This window comes from Lonchura striata, chromosome 12 (genome assembly GCF_046129695.1).
Source record: "Lonchura striata isolate bLonStr1 chromosome 12, bLonStr1.mat, whole genome shotgun sequence".
Classification (NCBI taxonomy): Eukaryota; Metazoa; Chordata; class Aves; order Passeriformes; family Estrildidae; genus Lonchura; species Lonchura striata.
The window spans coordinates 20361241-20379490 of NC_134614.1; the positions used below are offsets into that span (position 1 = coordinate 20361241).

At 41.2% G+C, this 18250-nt stretch overlaps 1 protein-coding gene across 25 annotated transcripts in view; it reads right to left on the bottom strand.

Annotated features, from left to right (window-relative positions):
• Positions 1–1048: 1048 nt before the first annotated feature.
• The window catches only part of FOXP1 (forkhead box P1), a 380080-nt gene continuing 362878 nt past the window's right edge, over positions 1049–18250 (bottom strand). For all 25 annotated transcript variants that reach the window (XM_077786176.1, XM_031505960.2, XM_031505961.2 and 22 more), the window contains 4 exons: positions 17999–18120; positions 15843–15912; positions 12062–12228; positions 1049–5988 (listed from right to left, as the gene is read on the bottom strand). In XM_077786176.1, coding sequence (XP_077642302.1) covers positions 5844–5988; positions 12062–12228; positions 15843–15912; positions 17999–18120 — 504 coding nt within the window. In that variant the 3' untranslated portion in view covers positions 1049–5843. The remainder of the gene's footprint in view (positions 5989–12061; positions 12229–15842; positions 15913–17998; positions 18121–18250) is intronic.

The following is an 18250-nucleotide window of genomic DNA, read 5'->3' on the forward strand; positions in this document are numbered from 1 at the left end:
AGCAGCTCCTGCCTCAATCCCCTCTGCCCGTGACTTTGGAAAATTTAATCCCACAAATCCAGTTCACTAAAATCTCACTGGTGATGGAAGTGCACCACACAAGCAAAGCTGAATTTGTATTCTCTGTATTTTGATTATTAAAATCTATCAGTCTGTACCATTTGGAGACACACTATAATGAGTGTGCAAAGTTCCCCTCCCCCTCCCCCCAAAAAATAGTTATCTGGTATAATTTTATGATAGAATATTTTTATAAAATCATTTGTACTAATTTAAGCATTTATCATTATATGCAAAAAGATTTCTTGATGAGAATATTATAGACGGTGCATGTTTTTGACATTAGCATTTTATTTGGATGACTAATCTTGCAGATGTGAAATTTTAATGAATTATTCATGAAAAATCTCTCCTCTGAAATTTCAGTTTGCTGCTAATGCTAGTTATTAAACATTTTATTTTTCTTTACAAAACTTGATGAGGAAAATAAATGTGTGCTTATTCGAAAGAAGGTGGGTTTTTCCTTCAGTTTGTCTCAGGTGACAGTGCCACTTGGGACTTTGCTCCTCACAGTTTTATGGACCAAGGGGTTGACCCTGCAAACCCCTTTTGGCAGGGGTGCAGTGCACGTTCCCAGCCCTTCCTACCAAAGCCAGCAGCACCATTCCCATCAGAGCACTGCACTGGGAAGTAGCTGCAGGATGAAGAGCCCAACCCCTTCCTTCAAGCTTTGAAACAGTCCAGTGAGAAAGCAAATAACCCCGTGAGCCCAATGGGCAAAACTGAAGGACTTCCTTGGAAAAGTGGATTAATTCTTTGAATGACTGTGTCTTCCTTGCCTCACCCAGCTACCCTGTACAGACTGTCCACAAAATTAAAATATTTTGTACTTGGATGTGGTTGGGGGAGACTCAAGGCAGGAGATGAGATTTGTCCATCCATGAACGAGCTAGGGACATGGATGAGGTGCTCATGGATCAGGGACCATGGGATGTGACACCAGAGTCACTGTGGGGGAGAATAAAACAAGAACTTCGGACATGGCAACTTGCATTACCAGTGTGAACAACCAGCATTTTTATTGCATTTGAGAATGCTATAATGTCAGTAATTAGTACTGACTACACAACATTTTTTATTGTCTGTATCAACAGACATGGAATGATGGAATTACAGTTGATGTAAGGAATGAGTTTCTTTTATGCCTTATCAAAAAAAAAAAAAAAAAATCTTGTTACTGGCAGCACATACACACGAAGCACCATGCTAACAGTCTGGACTGTACCATTTTCATCAAGGCTTATGGGTAGAAGATACTTGGTTACCTGTTCTGGGCCCATTAAAATGCAGTCCTGAACTGCAAATTCACCTCGCAAGACTAGAATACTAAATGACTTCTGAAACAACTAAAAAAATCACTCTGAGTTCATTAACCAAAGGTACCAAAGGATTTCAAAAGAGTTTAAACACATTTGGTTTGTTTTTTTTTTTTTTCCATGCTATAATGAACGTGAGATTATTGGCGATCTGAAAACTACAATAGTTCAAAATTATTTTAAAAAACTTTATATATATATATATTTATGTATGTATATATATAAAATATCTAATGATCTGCAATATTTGTAGAACCAGCATCCCTGCCCTTGTCTCTCCCCAAAGCTGAGCTCCAGGAAAGGGGAGGTGCAGGACCTGCCACGGGACTCTTGCGAGTGAGAATCAAAAAAAGGTCATTTTTTTTGTGGTCACTTGTTCTACATAAGCCTTGATTTTGTTTATTTTTTTTTTTTTTTCATTTCACTTCTAGTTGAATGCAGAAACCTAACAGGTTTTACATTTACAAACTTTTTTTTTTTTTTTGTGGACAAGGAAGGCTTTGACTCTCATTCCTGACAGCGATTTACCTGATACATGGTACTACTTTCATAATGTACGCTTTTCTTTGAGAAAAAAAACATGTAACAAATTGTCTTTACATCTTGGCACCTTGTAAAGTTTTTTTTTTGTTTTTTTATACAAAAAGTTCAATAGTTTGACACTCCCCATTATTAATCACTACTTCACTGATAAACTTTGAAAGTGTGACCCTGGAATTTATCATGCAAAATATTTACTGCAGCAGGAGAAAAACATTTTTTTTTAAACGATTTTTTTTTTCCTTTCAAATATATGAACTTTGTTTAAGACAGCCAGAAAAGGCAGTGGTAAGATAACAGAAGGGGTGGGAAAGTATCAAAAAAACCAGCTTAAACACAAAAACTGTACAAAAATGCTTCAATCAATGATAACAGGAGGAAAAAAAAAAAATCTTTCAACTATGTTACAATTTAAAAGCTGAAAAAAAAAAAAGTCAGGGATTTTCTCCCACATGTCAGCAAATGTCATCCAATATTCTTAAAGCAAGGATAACTAAATAAAATACATGTGCAGCGTATTCTGCAATTCCATTACATACAGTAGTTTTTTTTTTTTCAAAGCTATTTTTTAGTATAGTTAATATAAAGCAGTTGCACAAAAAGCAAAAGGTGTTTTGACAAACAGGTCTGCATTTATTCCTTTTGAGGAATGATATCTAAAAAAAGGACCTTTCCACCTTTTCCTCCCTCCCCACCCCCCCCCAAAAGACAAAGGCTCACACAGACACAGTGGGATATATATGTACAACATAATAAACCCCTCCCTAAAGAAGCAACTGTATATCCAAAGGGATACAGAATCAGAATTGTAAAAATCATAGTGAAGTTTGCTTGATGTAAAGCCTGAGATTTTCAGTTGGTTCTTCTGCAAGGCTGCAACACCTGCCAGATATGTTAAACTCTAATTTTTTGTTTCTTTTTCTCTTTTTTTCATTTTTTTTATTTTTGCTACAGTCTTTAGACTAAGCATGCAAGACATACAACTAAGTGCAACTGAGTGAAATGTATTTTTTTATTTACTCATTCCCTAACAGTTTGGACTGAGGTATGCGTACTAACAGTTTTCTCATGCTGTTATCTTTACTCATGTCTAGCTACACATGCTGAGAATGAACTAATCTACCAGATTTTTATCCCCCTTCTGAATACCGAACTAACCAGCAAACCACTCAGTTTTGAAGCACAGGGCTCAATTCTCATGATCCCTGTCTGGCTACCGCCGGCACGTCACGAAGCTGCCTGGATATAATTTAAACCAAAACTAAAAAAAAAAAAAATAATAATTTTAAAGAAAATGTTTCCAAATGACCACAGACTGCCCTTTTTTTCTTTTTTTTTTTTTCCTTGTCTTTTTGAAACAGAAAGCAGAGTTGAGTTTTATAAAAGTAACTGCCAATAAAATTTCTTGTACCAAAGCTTATGAGTGGACAGGAGTGTTATTTCCTTATGAAAAAATGCTGACCAAAAACTAAACAAAACTGAGTTAATGTGCCAAGATCAACCAAAATTAAAGCAGACATCCCAGCACAGTCCTGGAACAGAAGTGGCACACAATCTGTAGAACCAAAGACCAAAAAATTTTTTTTCCTTTTTATTCTAGAAATACCATTATGTCGTCCAGTTAAATTGTGGGAGCTTTTCTGTTCTCTTCTGTGTTTTACTAAACTGCCTCCTTTATCTGATACTCTAATTTTCCACAAAATAATTGTGTCTTTGCCTTCTTCAGCTCCCTTCTCATAGCTCCCCCAGTAACACTGATTCCTAGTTTTAAACTCAAAAGCTCTCCTCGATTCCTCTTTACAGACTTTCATTTTGGTCACTGTAAAGAATTGCAAATAAAAAGTAACAACTTTGGTTCAGACATCTACTTGTCCTTCTAAATTTTCTAGAATAAAGGAGCAGTTTCCCTCTCAGGTTAGCAATAGCCCACATCTTGTCATTTCCCTCTAAATTCTTCAACCTCCTTTGATCAACAATAAGAGGATATTTGGCTTCATAAGATAAAGCATATAACAGAGAACATAATTTACCTTTGTGTAATATCTTTGGTAATTTTAGGAAAAAAAAAAAGGTACAAAGAAGAATATAAATTAAGCTCTGAAAGGCTTTTCGAAATAATAAAAAAAAGCTACAGTCCTACATAAATAAATGAGTGACGGAGAAGTGGTTGCAGAATGAAAATGTTTAGGTGTTTGGTGACTGAGGTTTACTGACCTATGGCAACAGATTTTGTATGTCGTGTTTGCTTTGCAGAGCTTTGCCAGTTTTGCCTAACAAGCCCCGGCGCCAATTCTCTCCCAACTCTCCCGACTCCTCCGGCGAGGTTTCCATACTGGCTGGTGTAATATTGCATAACAATCCTAACTGCAGTACTGGATTTGCACAGCTGAAAATTAACACTTTAGCATTAGTGGGGCCCTGTCCTTATTAACTCCCGTAACAAGTTCAATCTGAAATCTAATTTGTATTCAAACAGATTAACGCCACCGAGCAATCCTGAACTGATGTTTAACCGTGAAACATCACCATGTACAGTAACAATTTAATGAAGTCATCTTTCCAACCACTATTTGCAAATGCAAATGTAAAAAAACAATAGGAAAAAAATAAGGCTGTAATAATAAATGTTTAGGTGCCCATCTCGGTAATCTTAGATATTCCAGAAAGATTTGTTGACCCATTAGAACTCATGTTAAACCACCGAGAACCTGCCACTGTACTATTCATTCTCTACTAAAAGTGAACTCTGTTGGTGCTGCATATGTTTCTTTGTGCTGTTCAATTTTGTGGCATTTGCTAATATTCACCGTTGCTGCCAAAAAAAAAAAAATCAAAAAAATCAAAAAACCTAAACAAAACAAGAATATATTAAAAATACTGCTTTGTGGAATGAATCTGTGTTGCTTCCTACAGTGTTTCTATGTTCATCTGTCATTCATTCTCATTCTTGCAGTACTTCGTTCCTCTCTCTCCGTTGGACAACCCTTCCACATGTATCGTGCAGCATTTGGGACCTTTTCAAAAAACAACAACAACAAAAAAGGAGACACCGAAATGGAATGTTTTCCATAGCTAAAGAAAACATGGTGGCATCTGAAGGAAACTGGAATGAATGACAGAAAAAACTACAAACAATTCAATGACATTCAGCTTCGTATAATAAAAACACCTATTAACATTCATCACAAAGTACAGAAAACGCTGAAGCCTCTGAGAGGCCCTGGGCCCAGATGAGGCCTGAGGTCAGAACTTAAAATGGCAGAGGAGAAGTGGGGCGGGGGAATAAAAGCAATACATTAAAAAGTTTGGGATAATTTTTTCTTTGAACCCCTCCCCGATATACACGCTCACACGCACGCACACATACCCACACACGTGCACACACAGGCCTTCCCCATCCCAAATGGAAGCAAAAAAAAAAAAAAAATAAAAGAAACCAACCAACAAAACAAAAAAAAAATGGAGTAAAGGCAGTGATAATCAACATGCAGTACTGTGCAAATATGTTGTCCATTGGAATCCTTAAAATCTGGGCAAAGACTTGATCTGCAGTTCAGGTGTACATGCTCAGTTTGATGTCCTCAAGTGTCCAAAATTGGCAGGACCTGCAGTCCACAGCTGGCTGCTAAATGCAAGTGAATCAGTTTAGCAAATTTACAACACTGATGTTGACTGTAAGAGAGGAAAATCCCAAGTACCAAACAAGTCCATCCAATGCACAGAGTACAAATTCCTTTTTTCAACAAAAAGTAGAAAAATCAAAAATACTCCCAAATGGGATACTTGATGGCACTAAGAGTTAACATATTTCATAGTTGTCAAAGTGGACTGAGAATCCTCCAGACTGTACAATAATGGAGAGATTTCACAGCTAAGTTTGACGTGTTCTTCCAATCTTCATTCTCAGGATAACGATGTCAGACATACTCATTCTATGTCCTCATTTACAGGTTCATCTTCATAATCTCTGTCGTGATCAAAATCTGGACTGTGGTTGGCTGTTGTCACTAAGGATAGTGGGCCTTCATTTTCATCTGGGTCTAATGGTTCTTCTTTGACATGCACTGGGTGCCTGGGAAAACAAAGCAACAAACAATCAGCAAGTTGCTCATTAAAAAATGGTTTTGACAGCGCAGGTGGTTTGGGGAGAAAGGTGAGCTGGTTTGGGAGCTCCAGGTCACCAAGAATTCCCTCAATGTCTGTGCTGGCCATGGAAGCCAAACCAAGAACCATCTCCCAGGTAACAATCAACAGAATAAGAGTAACAGCCTCAAGCTGCCTCACAGGATGTTTAGGTAGAAATTAGGAAAAATTTCTCCACTGAAAGAGTGACCAAATTGGAACAGGCTGCCCGGGGGAGTGATGCAGTCACTGCACCCAGAAGCCTTCAGAAAACATGTGGGATGTGGCACCAAAAATCATGGTTTAGTGATGGGCTTGGAAGTTAATGGCTGGACTCAATGATTCTAAAGGGCTTTTCCAAGCCTAATAATTCTCAGATTCCACAAAGGCTGTGCCAGGCAGGCAGCACTCAGCTTCCCGGGGAAAACACTCTGGGAGGAGCACCTCGATAGGGTTTCTGTCTTGGGATGGAGAGAAAACGCTCTCAGCTGACACATTAAGTTAATATGATCTTTGGATAAATAAGTGGAATATGCATCTGAAGGGGAAGGCAGTGGCCTGCCAAGGCCCCGGCGCAGCGCGGGCCGGGCTAATCATCCTCGCTGTGTGTGCAGCGTCTCTCGTTAACATGCAGAACCTGTGAGACAACTCTCCAGAGGACGACCCCAAGTGAGGTTCTATCATTAATCAACTTCAAGCAAACACAGCAAAGAGACACCATGATACATGCTTTAAACTCCAAATTAATGCATATTTTTACAAACTGTCAATAAGGGAAGAAAAGCCCTGCCAGGAAACACAAACAGAGAGGAAAAGGCTCGCTCAACACAACAATATGATAAGAAAGCACAGTCCTAACGAGAATAATAACACTGTCAGCTGTAAACAAGGCAGAACATGATCCCCAGCTCATGGTGGGCACAAGGATGTACTAAAAAGATGAGATCTGCCAAATTTCTCATTACAGCAAAGCACATGAATAACCCGCAGGGGAATGGGGCTTGGTCATTCAAAATGGGTATGATAACAATTGGAAAATGTTGTTCGTAAATCATATTTACAACAAATCCTATACAAATACAAATTACCTTTTTTTACCTCTCTTTTTTTTTGTTCAGCGGCTTTTGAAATGTAAAGTAGCCATGTGAGTCAATAGTGTCTTGTTGGTGGGACTTTATAGGAAAGTAGGATTTTATTGACATTACCAAGTATTAATAATGCGACACAGCAATGGAGACCCTGTTTGCTTCCTAAATAATTGATGTTGTAGGCAATCCCTTAAAATAAAGTGTTAATGAGTTCAAGTCCCACTCTGTCTCTCACCGAGTTGATATCCACCTCCAAGACTCATGTTTTTTTCCTCTGTGCAGGCTGATTTAACCCTTTCACATATGCAACATGAACACACAACCTGAAGCACACACCTTCACTGCAAGAACTCCCCCTCTGCTCGCACAGCTTTGCTTTAAAATGAGTGATTTAAAATAGCTGCACTCTATTTTATGCTTTGTGTGGATAGCAACGACAACACTGTTTGTACTCCACTGCACGGACAGACAGCAAGGATAAATCACTGGGCAGGGAAAATGTACTCAGCATCCACAGACAGACTAAAGTCAGCCTTGCCTACTTCAAGTGAGCCAGTTGTACCCCTGTATCCTGTTTATTTCTTTATTCAGGCTTGAGGCTGGGTAAGTTTAGGAAGTATCTAACTTGCTGACTACAGACAATTCAAATGTGAGCTGCGAATGCCTTTCAAGTCCCTGCTTGTTTCAACTTCTTGAGTTGTAAAGTGCTGGATCAATACTCAAGTATTAACTGCACCTTCCAACTCATCCAAAGGAACGCTGGGGAGAAATGATGCAGTATCCATGGACACACACCTTTTCCCTTCAAATCCACTAATATGTATCCTATCAACACATCTCTGGGAGCACAGAGGTTCCTCTGCATGTCATGTAATTTTTTTGAAAAAAATTACACACTGAGAGCACAGCTCATACAGCTTTTAATCTAACTAGTGAAAAAGGAGGGGTAAAGAAAAGACTGGAAGGAGACAATTCAAGGATCAGAGGTTAAGAATTGGCATAAATGTATAAGAAGTCTCACAAGGAGACTGTCACACCGGAGTGTGCATGTGCTACCTGTCCCAACGGCTCATGGTCTCAGTGAATATTAAACTCTGCTGAATACCTGCAACTAGAAAAACTTAATATTATGAATAGGCTGTGGGGCCCCTCACTTGGGAGAAAACATGAAATGAAAAACAGAAGAAAAAGGGGGAAAGAGCAGCTGCACTGAGAGCTCAATAAAGCCTGTGCTACTTGGCCTTTATGGCAGTGATCTTTTTTACGGCTGTTTTAATGTCAAAGTCTTGCTTTTTTGCTTTCTGGTTTTGATGCTGCCGCTGCTGGGCTTATTTTTGGGTTTTTTTTTTTTGTTTTGTTTTGTTTTTTTAAGTATTATTTTTGAAAAGACAGAAGGGAGATTTTCAAAGGGGAGAGGAGAGCACATGTCACGTGCAGCAGAGAGGCCTTGGGGCATGGAGTGGAGTTTCTCCAAAGGCTGTCCAGCCTTGCCAATGCATCCCCACCACCTCAGGTGCCAGCAGGTTAGACAGGTGCTCACTGTGCTCAAAACCACTCTAAGTGCTGTGAAAGCTCATTCAGTGATCCCCAAACCTTTCCAAAATAAACTCTGCCCCTCTTCTGGTTTTGTTATGAAACCAGGTGAAACCAGGTGGTTTTAACTGAGGCTCTCTTTGAGGTTTGGTGTGATTCCCAGAGGTCAAAAACTAAAACTTGAGGTGTGAGAAGCAACAGAAGTTATGAAAAGCTCTGCACAACCCTGGGTGAGACAAAGCCAGAGAGGGCCACAAAGCCACAGGGAGCAGAGTCACACCAGCCTCTTCCAGCACCTCACGTGTTGCACAAACATCAGACAGTGAGCTTGGCAAAACCTCCATCCCCTAAATGAGGAGGTTATCTGGGTAACACAACCCCCAGGGAGAGAGCTGCAGGGAAAACAATGCCAAAAAATTCCAACTCCTTGTGTATTCTGTCAGATGTAACCAGAAAATGGCATTTGAGGAAGAAACCTTCCTGAATCTGTGTTTTTTTTCTCAGACATTTCTGAGCAACTGCAATAAATAAGCTTAAATAATCTTGAAGGCAAAGGGAGACTTTCATATCCTCTCAAGTTAAGTCTGAATTTCTATTTACCACCTCACCAAATCCTCAATGGGGAAGGAAAACTTCCTTCAGAGACTGAAGAATTCAGTCTGCTGAATTACAGAAAAGGTAAATGCTGGGTTAAGCGACAAGAAAAAGAAAGGGGAGGGGGAAAGAAGGCAAAGAAAAGAAAGCGTTTCCCATTTCTGTTTTCACAGCAGCAGAAATTCAGCACATTCCTTTTAAGTAGATGCCTGGGACTCCAGAAGGGGTTAACAATAAATAACCTTGCTGAACACAGATTCCCCTTCTTTTCACATCTGAGTAATTCTTTTGTTTGTCCACTCTGGGAACAGAGGAGTTTTTAATAAAGCTGACTGTTGTTTAAAGCCACTGAGTTCTGGTGGTGCACACAGCATGGAGTAGTTTGCTTTGTGGCTACCTTTGGAGCATATCAGGATGAAAGTGTTATGTCCCCAAGCTGTAATTATGCGACTACTTTCTAGTGTTTCAAAAGGAGGGAGAGAGAAGAAAAAAAAACCCACCCTAGCTGTGGTTCAATGTGTCATAAAAAGGAAATGAATGAGCGGTAATAAGACTTCAGCTAAAGTGTTAGACTTCTTAGCTGTCATGTTAACAAGGTCCCTTAAACCTTACAATAAAGTTTAAAACTTGGTTTCTTCTGATATACTGAAATTGTTTAAAAAATAATTTGCATTATGACAAGGAAATCTGTTCTGGAAAAAAAATGAACATGCTGCTAACAAAGCAGGAACATGGAAAACAAAAAGGTTTCACAGCATCTGTAACAGCAGAGTCGCTGTTGGCTCATGATTTTATTTAGTAAACAGGGTAAACCCTATGACATGTGAATGGTGTTCTGGCTTTAGATCCCTTCAAACTACTTAGAAACACCATTATAATGGGGAAGCTCCGAGGCTTGTATTGGAACATCACCCGGCCACATTTTACTTAAGCAAAAAGAAATGTTCAGCAGAGAACACATATATTATCAATTCTGAGAAAATGAAAACACTCAGGAAACAATCATTTCCATATTACAACAGAAAATTGGATTTTCTGGTGAATAATGAAAATGAGGCATCACTCCCCCCGACCTCCTCTCTCTCCACTATTTGTTCTGTGCCCCTCACCTTGGTATCAATGTGCTAAGAGATGATTATTAAGTGCAACAAAGGCCACAGCTATGCACAGTTCTGGAAGAAGTCCTAGCCTGTTTCAACTCAGTTATTTTTCCCTCCTCTCAGTCTATTCAAAGACAAGGAAACCTTAGGTGAAATGAGAAGTGCATGAACTGCACTAGCCTTGAACTTGCAAAAAAATAATTACTCGGATTAACACAACATCATAAACGTTCATCCTTGTCTATTAGGCCAGGAGAAACCCTTGGGAGAAGTCTTGTTTCTTGAGAAAAGTCATGTCCCTCCACTCCTCCTTCACGCCGGCCCTGCGTGGTCACAGGCAGAGGATAACAAATTGTGACTAAAAGTGCCTGGAGATGAATCCGTCTGTGAGAGACGGAAAGTGTGTCATGCACCGTTACTTTGGGAGAGATAATTAATACTGCACAAACAATCACTGGAAAAGCTAAACACATTATTTGAATGTTTTGAAGTAAATGGTAAAAGACAATGTTTAAATTAATTATTAATTAAAAATGAATGTTGCCATCTTTAAAGATTTTTTTTTCAAAGCACTTTGTGCACCGATTTAAAACACTGCAATATCAAAGTATCCAGAGCCTCAGATTCCTTCGTGCCCCCTCCCCTCTGACAACACATTATGCAGGTGGGAAACTTTTTTGCCATTAAATGCTAATTAGTTTCACAACTAATTACTACCGTGGTATTAGGTTAATATTTTTTTCTACTTTTTGATTTAGACTTACTTTTGTAAATCCCTTATTCAAATTACTTTGAAGTAGAAGACTACAAATTAGTTCTCTTTTTAATGTGTAATGTGAGCCCTGGCAAGCCAGCCAGTAATTTTACAGGCTGTTTTAAGGAGCAGGAGGAAGACGGGCAGCACGGCCACTCACAGGTACCCAACTGCTCCGCCGAGCTTTCGGGAACGACAGGATTTGTAAACTCCGGCTTCCTCACCGGCCGCCAATTACCCGGAGTGTGATGTGAGGGGAGGGGGGGAGTTTACAGCTTTGCAAACTCACTCCGTCACCCCATAAATACCGCACACGCCCGTCGGGGCATCACACCCTTCCTGCCTTACCCTTTCCTGCGCCCGCCCGCTGCCCGGGTGCCGCTCACGTTGAGCGGGGCAGGCGAGCCCCCGTCACTTCACGCGGTTATAGGCGCGCTCATTACGCCGCCGTCTGTTGCTATAATGCCCCTATTAATTCTCCTTTTGATATTTTAAGAGCAATCTATAAATCACACAGACCTTCACATTAATGCTTAGCAAGACCGTTTTGTGTTGAGTGGGGTGTTTTTTTTGACTCGCCAAACAAGCCCATTTCCCAGCTCTACCCCACGGGCCGTGCTCATCGCCCAAACCAAAGGGGACAGAAATCACAGGTTTTCTCCAAGAAACACAGCTGCCTATGAGGTTTTGCAAGGTTTAAAGGAGAGAACTGCAAACAAGCAAACAATTTTATAAGCCCTGTGTCCTTCTCAGACTGGATTGAACTGGTCAGTTTTATACGGAAACGGGTAAATGGCTCTTTTATGTTCAAACGGCCCTACACATATTCCCAGATGGAGGCAGATGTCTGCTCTTGCTGCTCCATCCATGAAGCTCGGGAAGGAGCCAGGAGTCTCCAGAGTCACCCTTGGTAGGACAAGACCTAGAGGCAGCACGTGCCTCTGCCATACTTACATCGCTTGCATAGGGGAACGTCCTGGACTGCTGTCACTCCCGTTACTGTTCGTATGCTCCATTGCACCATTGAGCTCTTCCCTCATCGCACTGGCTAAATTGCCCAGAGTGGGATTTCCCATGGAAGCAGTAGTGTATAGAGGTATACTGTTCTCAGCCATTGAAGCCTGCCAAGGACACAAACAAATCCATGAAGAGCCATGACTAACGTTTTTATACACTGCACAACACACTCACTTGTTCCAAAACATTCTCCACATTTACATTATTTGCAATTATAGGTTCTTTGAAATATTGTACTTTCTGATAGGTATTACCCTGGTTCCATCGAGGGAAATTTAACATCGTTTAGATCTGGGTTTAAGGATTCATAGCTGTATTGGCTTATAAGAGGATGGAGCCTTCCATTCCCTCTTTGGAATTACACAGCCTGGAAAAAAAGAAAATGTACTTTCCCTATTTTTGCTTAATGAAATTTTGTTTCAGGCTTTGGGGTATTTTTTGTGGCTTAGGTTTGGGCTTTGTTTCTAATGAAATGGGGAAAAAATCTGGAACTGGCTCAGCTGATAACTCCTTCCCACTGGAGTGAGCGGGCACCAAGCTGGAGTGCAGCATCATGGAGTTTGGTTTTCCTTAGAACGTGTGTGAGTGAGGCTGCCATCAGTGCTAACTGGATCAGAGCTGCACCAATCTACCTGAGAGCTGAATCGTTCCATGTGGAATTTTTTAAACCTCAGCAACTCAATTCTTACCTTAGCTGCTACAGATCTATTTTATTTTGATTTTTCCCTTTGTTCTAAGGAAACACTGTGCAGCGGCACACTGGAGTTAACTTTCTAAATGGAAATCTTTGTAGGAAGAGAATGAACTGTTAAATATTTTCCTTCTGATTCCCACCGATCTGCCTGCTAATATTTACTGTGTGTCAGCATTAGCTCATGTTGACAGCACAGTCCCAGCCCAGCACAGCAGTGGTGGGAACGCAGAAACCCCAAGCCCCGGAGGAGCCCAGCGCTTGGTGAGGATGGGAGGCACTGGAACGGCAGGGAGGCACAGGATGGGAGGCACAGCTTTCCAAGGCTGTAGTGCCCAGGGACTGGAAGGACATTTAACCATTTCACCCATCCCAGCCAGATCTGGCTGACATCATCCGTGGCTCCCCGAGCTGTGTCAGCGCCGGGCAGCCACAGACGCTGGCTCGGCAGCACTTGACCTGCACTGGGGAGAGGTCAGCTGGCTGCAGTGGCCAAGCAAAAAAAACCATCAGGCTGGGTCTGCATGATGCAAACCTGGCCTGTGGGAGGAGAATCCATGCGAACACCCTCCTCACCAAACGCTCTCGCCTGCTCCTAATTCGTGGGACAAACTCCTTGCTTGCTGCCAGCCAACAGTTTGACCCAGGCAAGCAGAGCCAGAGAAAGGGTGGGGGGAGATGGGATGGGAAGGGAGGGCAGGACCAGCGCTCACTGCAGCATCTCCAGAAGCACAGCCCCTTTTATTCTTCCTTACACTGACCTCTCCATGTGCAGCCCTATGTGTCACACGTGATTACAAAAGCTATTCTAACGGGGAGGATTATTTTTATCTTCTTGATTCAACAACCAGCAAACTCATTGTGATTAGGGGATGCAAAGAATGGTTCACATTTCCTGCACTTGGCAAAATAATGACTCAAGTTCTTCACCCACAGTGATAACTTGTAATTGCAGCTAAGCAATTCACTGGGGAGAGGTGGAACTCAAGGAGCATCTGCTAGGAAGACAGTAATAGGGGAGGGGGTGTTTTGGGAGCCCCTGTTGACCCATTGGCAAAAGAGAGAACTGGTGAGAGCTGGAGTCCCCATACCTTCCACAGACAGAGGGGGGAGAGAGCTGCTTCTTCTCCCTGGCCACGAGGGAAAACAGATAGAGGAGATGTCAGCAGGGTCTGGGTGAAGGAGAGGGGAGGCTCTACCACCCCACAGGAAAAGAAACCACAGCCTGCCATGCCAGCAGCACGCAGCCTACTGTGCAGACCCCACGGAGCTCACGGGGATGTGCAAGCAGCAGACCTTCCCAGAGCACACAGAAGCTGGGTGGAACACTGCTCATCCATTATGAATTAGACTGAATGTAGGCCTGGCAGGTAAGGCAGCCTTGTGTCACAGAGGAATCTGCTGCCCCAGTGAGGTCCAACCTGCCCACATGGCAGTGGCCACCTGCATTATTTGCCCAGACCCTCTACAGCCCCAGAGACCCAATGGGATTTTGCCTCCAAAATGCAATGGCAGGGAGAGAAGTGTGGAACCTCCTGGTGTATTTTCACTCTAAAAGAGGACTCAGTGCAATGGTTATTATTCATCCCCATTTATTAGAGGGGTGACAATGGCAGCAAATCTGGCCCAGGCTCCTCTCTCCATCAGCTCAGATATGGGCAGGCACAAGGACGTGGCTCTCTCAGGAAAAGTGGGGAATGGAAACAGTTTGGAGGTTATCACGAAAGACAAGAATGGATGGAGATGACGACAACGACACGTGTTTCAGAAATAAAACACGAACAGTTCCATATGATAAGCATATTAATTGAAATTAGTCACATAGTTAACAATGTGAAGAAATGCAGGATCATTTCATTTCTGCCTTTCAGCCTCATGAATGTAAAATGTGCTTGTAATCTTAATACTATTCAGGAGACAAAGCAGTCTTTAAAAATCACACTTCACAAGACTCAAGGGAAAATAAGTTACTAATGAATGGTATTTACAGTTGCTTCATTTAAACATGCTTTCCTGGGCTTTGCAGGAGTTACTGCACAAACTCAAAACAATTAGAAGAAAGGCAAAACATCATTTTCCTCCTAATAATTTGTTTCTTGGATCTGAAAAGACAAGTCTGCTAAACCTTCCACAAAACATGACTGCCTAAGCAAATACCCATGGCCATCAGTGAACTTCTAGAGAAGTGACCCCAAGAACCACCTGGGGTGCAACCATGCGTGGTGCTGCCTCCTGGATTAATTCGTAACATATAAACTAGGTTTGAACCCCCACACAAACACACAGACCCCACTACAAATCATGGTAATGCATTTGCATCTTTGGTTTATACAGAGAACACATGCTTTACCTGGGGTTTTGAGATTGACTCAGGAATTTATTGAAAGGGGAGAAAGAGCACTGGAAAATGGGCTGGAGACATGAACATTTTTAGGCTGCAAGTTATTAATTCTGCACCCGCACTTTGTGTATTTTTGCATCGTGAAAAAAATGAATTTTTGTCTTACGTTTACAGTTTAAACCAATAAAAATGATCTTTTATTTTATATAGGAATTGTACCATTTATTTTTTACCAACAATAGGAAGATATGCAAAAATAGCCCTTAAAAGAAAAGAGGGAAAAATGATCTGCTTTCTCTTTAAAGCCATGAACAATAGAAGGTCACGTGCCACAGTATCCTATCATTCAGCACATTAATAGCTGTGCTAGAGTAATTACACTTGTGGTATTTTTGCCTCAAGTGAAATTCTGAAATAAGAGGATGGAAATTATGATACTGCTGATAAATATTAATAAGTGAACTTTTAATTTTTTTGCCACAATATTCAAAATGCTAAGCATCTAGCTAATGCTGAAGCAGCCTGATATGTGTTTGCCTCCAGGGACTATGATGCTTTATGCACTTAAGAAAAAAGTTTAACGGAATTAAAATTTAATATCTAATTAGAGCAAGGCTAATATATTTTGAAATGAGTGGGGAAGACACACGCCTCTGTTGCATATTTGCTACAGTCATTAATCTTACCTGTAAAGCAGCATTGAGAGGTGTGCAGTAGGTGTGGCTGGTCTGTATGTTTTTAATAAGAGAAGGGTTACTGCATAAGAAAAACATAAAAAGGAGAGTTAAATGCAACCAACTTCTGTGCCAGCGTTTCAAGCTCGTAATGCTTCCTCCCCCACCAGAAAACTAGAGCTGAGACTGCTTTTCCACACGAGTTCTCTTTAGTTTCTCTTTTTTTTTTTTTTTTTTTTTTTTAATTTAAAGAAAATATCTGAATTTTCGGCTATGGTTATCATATTTGCCTTTACTAAATAAGGAACATCATTATCTCTTGACGTTACCTCGCCATGTGTTCTACTACCCTGCGTTAGTGGCACATCTTGGCATCTCTGCTCATTTTAGCTGTGTTCAGGAGAAATTCTCCAATTTTCGCCGTGTCTGGGAGCCCGTTACCACGTGAAGGTCCATCGTGAGGAGGCAATGATCAAAAGCAGCACGGGACATTTTAAAATCTGCTTCTTCCAAGTGACTCTCCAAGTCGCTGCCAGCGGAGGCTCTCCCAGTGGAGGGGAGGGAGTCTCTCCCAGTGGAGGGAGGCACCACGATGAGGATTTATGTGCTCCCTGTTATTTCCTCCCATGCTAATGGCCACTGTGAGGGCTGTCCACACCATCACCCCAAGCAGCCCGTGGGCATGGAGGCTCAAGGGCAGGAAGAAACCACCACGCTGCCCTGAAGGCTATTTTTAGTAAAAAAATATTCTGGTGTGCTATTTTGGACTCTTATTTTTGTCACCTTTACATAACGGGCCAGATTTGAGGAAAAGGAATTGGGATCACATGGGCTCTCTCTTTAGGAGGCATCCCATTATCACTGGTTCCATCAGGAGATAAAAAAACATTAAAAATCACGAAATAGAAACTAGGCAGAAAAAATGCCCATGCAAAATAGCCCCCAAAAGTTTTATCACTCACTGGGTATGTTTTTATTTTAATTTTATTCACATGGGAATAAATTATGATGAGCAGAGTCTTAACTGAGCTCCTTGCACAGGGACCAGCAAGGATCAGTTGTCCAGGAGAGATGGCCTTCGAGTAAAGGTCAAAGAAAATCCCTCTGGGAAGCCCAGGAATGGTTGCTGTAGGCACACAATTGCCTGTTGATAATCTTTACAGCTGGTCTCACTGCATTTTCAAACTCTTTAAAGTGAATTCAGCATTTCTGTCTTGTAAGTACCTTACTTTTTCTGATTAGGAGTTGCAAAACAAAGCATACAATATAAAGCAAAGGAAAATACCAGAATTAAAACACATCTGAAACCTTTCCTGGCATATATCTATCTTCCTGACACATCTACAGCAGTGTATCTGTGCTAGCATAGATAATTATCTTAGTCTACATTGCTCTATAAATAAATGCTTTACCAAACACGTCAGAGTAAAGTTTTTACTATAGGCATTTGGATTATCAGAGTAGGACACACAAAATACACGTAACAACCAAAAATTTAGTTTCTTTAGCAGCAAAGGTGATGACACTATTTTGTGAAATGCAAGTCTACATGAGATGGGTAAATCATGCAAAGCAAAGCAACAGCAGAAAAAAAAAATTAAAGCAAGTAAAAGCTCTTACTGTGCAACAAGCTCGCCAAAGTTTTCATCAGGGCAGTATTTTCGAGGACGGCCTCGTTGAATATGACGGCCACGTTTAAACTCTTCATCATCAACAGTCCAAAAGGACCCAAACTCATCCTCTACTCTGATAAAGCACTTATGCAGTGAGAGGTTGGTGCGAATGGCACCCTGGGACAAGAGCAGCAGCAAAGGAGATGAAGTGGAAACAAAGGGACACGGGATCGGGGACAGAACAGACATCAAATACAGGGAAAAGGAAAAAGAAAATAAAATGCAATAAGCATAAGCAAATGGTTTGTGAGGGTTAATATGCATTGCCACCTAAAAGCTACTAGCATGTGATGCAACAAACACCAAGCAAGCAGGGTCAGGGTACTGGTGGGCATACAAACAGTAGTGATGAGATGTTTGTCTTGGTTTCCCTTAACTGAGACAATGCGAAACCACCTGTGGTTGGTCTAACACCAGCTAGCAGCCAAAAGCTTCTACGTTAAACTGTAAGCATGATCCAAGCTAGGCTAAGAAGTTCAAACATGGTGGACATACCCACTGATCTTTTGTGGCCTTCGTTTTTGGAACTCTAGTTCATCCACTGTCCATACTGCCCCTTTAACGTTTTCTACTCGCACAAAACACTTGTGAAGACTAAGATTATGACGCACTGCATTCTGCAGCAAGTATAAAAGAGAAAACATTCAAAAACCTTCTATGAGAAAATGCTCATCATTGTCCAAGAACAGCAGCAGCACAGTCAGCTTGACAGTTCTCATTTTGCAATGTTAAGCCCCTTCCCCTCCC